The sequence below is a fragment of the Cryptomeria japonica genome, chromosome 3 (genome assembly GCF_030272615.1).
Source record: "Cryptomeria japonica chromosome 3, Sugi_1.0, whole genome shotgun sequence".
NCBI classification, from domain to species: Eukaryota; Viridiplantae; Streptophyta; class Pinopsida; order Cupressales; family Cupressaceae; genus Cryptomeria; species Cryptomeria japonica.
In genome coordinates this window covers 857,673,065-857,680,159 of record NC_081407.1, presented here as the reverse complement: position 1 = coordinate 857,680,159, position 7,095 = coordinate 857,673,065, and the positions used below count along the sequence as shown (strand labels likewise).

The 7,095-nt window shown below is 33.4% G+C and overlaps 1 protein-coding gene across 4 annotated transcripts in view; it reads left to right on the top strand.

The window, feature by feature from the left end:
- Positions 1–1,305: 1,305 nt before the first annotated feature.
- Positions 1,306–7,095, top strand: part of LOC131066675 (uncharacterized) — an 87,560-nt gene continuing 81,770 nt past the window's right edge. For 2 of the 4 annotated variants that reach the window (XM_059216969.1, XM_058001500.2), the window contains exons 1-4: positions 1,306–1,490; positions 2,129–2,280; positions 2,886–3,019; positions 3,219–3,560. In XM_059216969.1, coding sequence (XP_059072952.1) covers positions 1,395–1,490; positions 2,129–2,280; positions 2,886–3,019; positions 3,219–3,560 — 724 coding nt within the window. In that variant the 5' untranslated portion in view covers positions 1,306–1,394. Of the gene's footprint in view, positions 1,491–2,109; positions 2,281–2,885; positions 3,020–3,218; positions 3,561–7,095 lie in introns of all 4 variants that reach the window. The other 2 variants (XM_059216968.1, XM_059216970.1) reach the window with 2 other exon arrangements.

Below are 7,095 nucleotides of genomic sequence, written 5' to 3'. Positions count from 1 at the left end.
GAAGTTGTTTGTATTTAGGAAAGATGTCAAAGCGGCCAAACTTAATTGTTTTAGTCTGTTAAAAGAGTCAAGATCCTGTTTCATATATTCATTGTCGATACTAATCTCCTTATGGTAAAAATTGAAGCTTTATTATCAAGGTCAAGGCAAACAATTTTAACTGTGAAGTACGTCTAGGGAAGTTATGAATGTTATCTGCATTTTAGAATTAGATGTTTATTGCTGGGGATTTCAAATACATAATCTTAGAAATGAAGAATTAGTATTTTTGTAGGTTACCCAAATAGGTTTATTTTCCATAATGACATATGCACAAGATCATCTTTACAACACAATTCTGACACCTATTGCTACATTCTCCCATTTAATTTTTTAGAAGAGATTAAACCATCTTATAAATTCTTCCATTCACCATTTACAATTATATGTGGTTCCAAAATTTTGGTTTCATCTCTACTTATAATTTTATATAAAAGAAAATATAGCTGCATCAGACAGTAAAAGACCACTATAAACTTCAATAAAAATTAGATTCCTTGTATTCTATTGTTGTTACCCAACTTTAACTTATAAATTGATAAACTATGTTTAGGAAAATAGTATGAGTTACACCCAATTTGAAAAAAGTCCAAAGCCTTTGAAGCCTTACTTTACAATAGTTAAGTACAAAGTGTTTAAATCCATTACACATGCTCCAAATGACTCCATCTAATAAAATATTCTGATATAAATTTAATAGAAAAGTAAATTTGTTATTATGTATAATAAAAACTAAACTAACTATTATGAAAGAATAACTTGAAATATTACAGTTTTGGATTTAAAATCAATTAGCCTCTAAAAGTCAATTCACAAGAGTTTATGACAGTATAATAAAAAATCTTAATAATATCCATCATTGCTCCAAATCACTATAGTTGTTAATGTGTTATTCACACTATACCACTTTAAACACTATACAATTTTAATGAATTGAAAAATAATAACTAATTGTACACTATCATACTCCAAGGCTACATGAATAAAAAAAGATAAATGATATAAAACAAAATAAATTTAACTAAACAATATATTAGTTATAAATAATAAATATTATTGATAACTATAACAAATATTACTATTCCTATTCCAACTATACAAATTAACACGGCAAGTACTCGCCACTATGTGACACTTGTTTATATTATTTTTTAAAAAGTTTTTATTGTTGAATCATAATCCAATTGAAGTTTCCCTTCTCCCATAAAACCATGTGAAATTGAAATAAAACCCTCCCAAAAAAAAAAGAGAACTGTTAGTGGACGTCAATATAAATTTCAAAATATCGTACTAAACGTTTATAGCTGTTAGTGGCTCCAACAAGATTTGGGCTGTCAAATATAGCGAATTCAAATATGGAAAACCTGCGAAAGCGCGATGTAATTTTACAGACAGTTTCTCAAGCTTTCGCTCACAGACTTGTACTTTATGCATCTTCTGCAACCCTTTCTGTAAGTATTCAGGCATCCTCGAGTTAACAGTAATGCGTTTTTTTAACGTAGCTCGATTTGAACACTGGCGAAGAAGCTAAAAGCAAGAAAAAACATATTATTTGGTTCACTCTGTAACTTTCCAGCTTATATTTGTTGCAATCTTTACCTTTGTATAAGTGTGTAATTGCAGAATTGGGAAAAGAAAAATCGAACTAATTAGGAACGCCCTAATTTTCTCCCTTAAATTTAGTCAGGGCTTGGAACTGGCCTTATATTTTTAGGTGTGTCTGGTCCTCTACTCACCCGCCATGGGATATGATGGTGTCCTTTATTTCTCGCTTGAGTAATTTTTTCTGGGTTTTAAACTTGGGTTTCTGTAAAACCAAGAGCATAATTTTGAACAAAGGTCATTGCTACTTCAATTGGCTACTAAGAACATTGATTCCTATGAAGCCACTTTTTAAAACATTTAGTTGATGCTAGAATGGTTGTACTGCGACTTGTAGCTTTTAAAATTTATTTAGGGTATGGGAAATCTATTGAAACTTTCTGTTTGTTTCACTCTGTATGCATGAAAGAATGTTGAGTCTAGATGTTTAGTTTTATATGGCTCTATTTTTAATTATAACTGGGATAGGTGGACATATTTATTACAGGCTTTTCCACGAGAAAATATTTTTTGTGATGGTGCTGAGGAATTGGGTTCTGTGGAATCAGAATATAATGGCCCATGCTTGGTGCTCTTGCGGAATTGCAGATTAGCAGCTCAAGCACTTGTGGAGCATATCCGGTCAACTTTCCTCCGTGGGTGAGTGCAGTTTTTAATTTATAACAACATTAAATGCCCGAGTAGATGATTTCACTACAAATAATAAAGTGGGTTTCATCTAGTATTTGGTGTGTCAAAATTTCCCATACTATTTATTTCACTTTTTAAGTTTGCCAGCAGCTTTCAGAGTAGAGTATGGTTTTTTGTTTTTTTATTAAATTATGTGTAACTCTTAACAGATGAGATGAGTTCCATCATTCTTTTAAAAAATGGATGAGATGAGTTCCATCTTTATTTTAAAAAATGGTTTGGATTGATGGGTTTTATCCTGTTTTTGATTGGTAGCATTTTCTTGTGGCTGCCATTGACTTGTAGTTTGAACTTAAGTGCATCCTTACAGGTGTTGCATGCAGTTATTTTCCCCTGTTTATGATGTGGATTCGCTCCAGTCCTGTCTTTTGTGGGTTGCATCTCCAGCAATTTTTTGTGCACACAAAAGATGGGATAGACAGAAGGGGTTGACTTTTTTGAATTCAGGGAATGAAACCCTCACCATCACCTATGGAGCTTGACTTATCATGGTCGATCCTCTTTCTTTGTTATGGTTTGAATTTTTACTGTCTCCATGGTCTGTTGCTGTATAGGTACATCATGAGAATATACTGGTGCCAATATAGTGTCTCTAGCAAAACTCAAATGATCTCACACATCAGGTCATTAGTGGAGCTTTTGAGGGATAGCGGAACAACTTCAGTTTATAGCAGTGGATTTGTGAATGGTATGCTAATAAGTTTTTACATGAAGGGTTGGAATATATATACAAGGGGAAGAGAAGATCATGACGGAAATCTGAAAGTTGTTAATTGTAATACTGTATTTGAAAGAATTTAAAAATACGATCTTGATCTCCTTGTGTCCTCTTGCTATGCATTTTGGTTAGTTTGGAATAACAATCATTTTCACTGATGTTCTTGCAGATGAAAAGATTCAGGAAAAGGAACATGGTAGACCACAAAATGCATTGGGTACTTATGATGATACTCAATTGAAATTCAGACTGCAAACACATCCCAGAGGACTTGCAGAATCGCTACTGGATGAGCTACCAGAACTTGAATGCAGTCTTCATGATTTTACATACAGTATATATGTGGTTGAGATTGATAGTACTTTTCACTATGGAATAGACATTGGCTCAAACATGTATCTGCTGGGACCTAATAGAGAAGCTCTTTCCAAGGGCTGTGTATCTAAAGCCTCCACCAAAATAGAGGAGGCATTACATGTTTTCAACTTGAAGCTACAGGAAAGCATGCTTGGTAAGCATTTTTTCTTGTCCCTCATGGCTTCTGGTTGTTTATATTATATATATGTAGTCAAGGTTATTGGGCTTGCCGGATGAGATAAATGGTTTTCTAAACAACAATGTTCATTCATTTTGTATGTTTCAGTGCCTGAAATAGGAATTATAATTCTGAGAATATTTTAATGTTGAACGATCATTGGCATATTTTTCAGTCAATGCTACACCACTTTCTTAGATGCCATTTTATCCTTTGAGATTACATTTGCAAACTTTCTTTTATCGTATTTACTTTGTGCACAATTTATATACATATTGGTAGAGGCACAAGATAGCTATTTTTAGTGATATATAACTTCTCACTACTCTGTCTCATCACATATATCTGCAGGTACGTTGACATAGATTTAATGATTTCTAGCTTCTTATCACATTATTAAATAACTCATATGACTGTACATCATCAACATATAGCTTCTAGCACAAGATGAAAAACATAATTGCTTTGCAGCTCCTAACTACAAAGAGGAGGTAAATGTAATGTTGTGATTATGAGTTTGGCTTCCTCCTCAACATCATTAGTATTTAAATTTTGCCAAAGGTTTTGGCTAACACAGGTGATGCCATACATTGGCCTTTTGAGAACTTGGCAGATCAAGGTGGAAGTAATCATACCTGGTATGGCTATAGTATGAGATTTAGGCACACTAGAAAATAGCAGAAAAGTTGGATATAGCAAAGAATACCCTTTAGGATAATTATAAGTTGCTGAACCAGCACATATACAGGCCAATTCCAGTACAAACCATCCTAGAATTGGATCTTGGTTTGAATCGCCTAAGAATTCGACTAGGGTTTGAATTTCTCCCTCTTGAAACTTTCCCAACTTTCACGTGGTAAATCCGACCTACTCTAGTGGTGACATGGCAATTCTGGAGCAAATCTCGAGTTTTCAAACTGCAGTTTGCGTCATAAAAGCCCTAAACCTTATCGTTTTGTTTATATTGTGAGTTTCATTTGCCACAAGAAGGAAAAAAGATAGCAAACAGGGACATGATTTGAAGGTGAGTGCATTTCTGATTTCATTTCTTCAGTGGGTTTCATTCATGGACCTGTTCGCTGTTGCTCCTTCACAAAATGAAAAGCCCTAAACAATTTTAATTTCCATTTTTTTTCACTATTGCTTTTTTTCTTCACTTTTGTTTGATTCATTATTGTGTTATGTTTTTTAAATATTTGGATTTCAAATATTAATTTATTTGAATAAATAATATATGATGCTCTTTTTTTTTTTGATTGGTTATATGATGCCTATTTATTAGATAAATAAATAAATGTTTATTTATTCATAATATTTATGAAAAATAAATATTTATTATTACATTTAAGTTTGAGAAATTGATATGGAATTAGGATATTGTATTTTGAATTTGTAATATTTATGGTTATTTTGTTTAGTATATGTATGATATGTGGTTTTTTAAGCTTATTGATTTTTATATGTTTTTTGTATGGATGTACCCAAATGTATGTAGCCCACAAATTTTTTCCCGTATATTGGCGTATTGTACCCATACCTATACTTGATTTTGATTCGGCAACTTAGGGATAATTATTCATTGATCTATTTATAAATGACTATAGAGATAGATTTGACCTTCAAAATTGGTTGGATATTTATCTTCTCGATATTCCATCATTGGAGGTGATTTTAATATGAATGAATATGGAGAGAATAAATTGGGTGAATGTAGTTTTTATTGGAAAGGGGCCTGTTGTTCCTAATAAGAACATACTTATTGAATTGTAGTTTGGTGATGTTACCTCTCTGTTCCCTGTCTTGGAAAAAGGCAATTTCGAAAATATGATAAATATGCTTTCCTTGTATCGCCTTGCATTTATTCTAAAATCTTAGTTTAGAAGTCCAAAATCTTGAGTTGGCTTGATTCTTCTCCTAGGTGGTTGATGGATAAGGGGTGTTCTTGCCGAGGTCCTAATAAATCGATTCTATATCTAGGGATACCATTTGTGTTGAGCCCATCTTTCAAAGACGTGGAGATGGCTTATGGATAAGATTTTTAGTAAAATATCCAAATGGCAATGTTAGCTTGTCTTTTGTAGGGAGGATTCAAGTATGCTAGAAAATCTTGTCTTCTCCTTTAGCATATTACCTTTTCTTTTTGGTTAGTTTGCCCTTCACATATTAACCAATTTGAAAAACTGATTAGAAGCTTTCTTTGGTTTGATGGAAGAGGGTCAAGGAAGAGACATGTTATCTTTTGGGACTTGTGCAATAACCTTAGAAGGATTGGTTCATGGGGCTTAGAAACCTTTTTCTCCACAAGGTCTCTTTGGCTAGTAACTACATTATTCGTTCTTTGTTTGGCGATGAGCTATGGGAAGTTCTTCTAAGGAATAATGCGTGTTCTAATTTCCTTAAAAAGAAATTTGATTGGGTGAATCTATCTATTAAGAATAATTTGTTTTCTCTTATAAGCATCAAGCCTAGGGACTTGTCTATTGTTAGGTCTATTTGGAAGACACAAGAACTTGTCAAAAGCTTTATCAAAGGGGCTGGGGTATTTTCTATTTTGAAAGGGTTGCATATGAAGGAAAATCTACATGTTGGAGCCCTATTTATAAGAACAAGCCTTTGCTAAGTAGTGGGCTTGTTGGGTCCCAAAACCATTGTTCCACTTCCTAGAACCTAGGGACTTGCCTGTTGTTAGGTCTATTTGGAAGACACAAGAACTTGTCAAAAGCTTTATCAAAGGGGCTGGGGTATTTTCTATTTTGAAAGGGTTGCATATGAAGGAAAATCTACATGTTGGAGCCTTATTTATAAGAACAAGCCTTTGCTAAGTAGTGCGCTTGTTGCGTCCCAAAACCATTGTTCCACTTCCTAGAACGAGATCTTACTCACAAGGCCAGGGTTGTTGTCATGCAAGTGAGATCAGCTCATCAATAGATCATGGAGGCTTGAAGGCCAACTCTATGAGAGAGGGTTATATTTCCTATGATTCGAGCTTATCTTAGGCTCAAAAGGTTATTACTAGGGGTATTCCATAACTAGTATTAAACTCATAAAATGGGCAATAATGAAACATCGACAACCAAACCCAACTTGTTGACTTAGCCTCAGAGATTGTCACTAGACAAATTGGCTGTGTCACTAACCCCTATATAGTTGATATAATTGTGCAAGCATGACCCACATAAAATATATTTGTCGATTGTTCACTTAGAATATTTCCTTAGTTTAACTGACAATCATGGGTGCACATGAAGGACCATCTAAACTAACCACTGATTTAATGATTTGATTTGAAAGATGGTGAGATTGGTGAATGGTCTTTGATAGGTGCTTATCTATTGGGAAATAGATAAGCAATGCATTGAGAAGAGAACAAACTGGAAAGGAGAATGTGGAGCTATGTATTTGCAATTTTGCATACACCAATAATCATTAAGTCATACAACATAACATATTTAGTAATCCATAACCAAATTTCATATAACCCTATATACAATGAGAAAGATCTTAAAAGTCT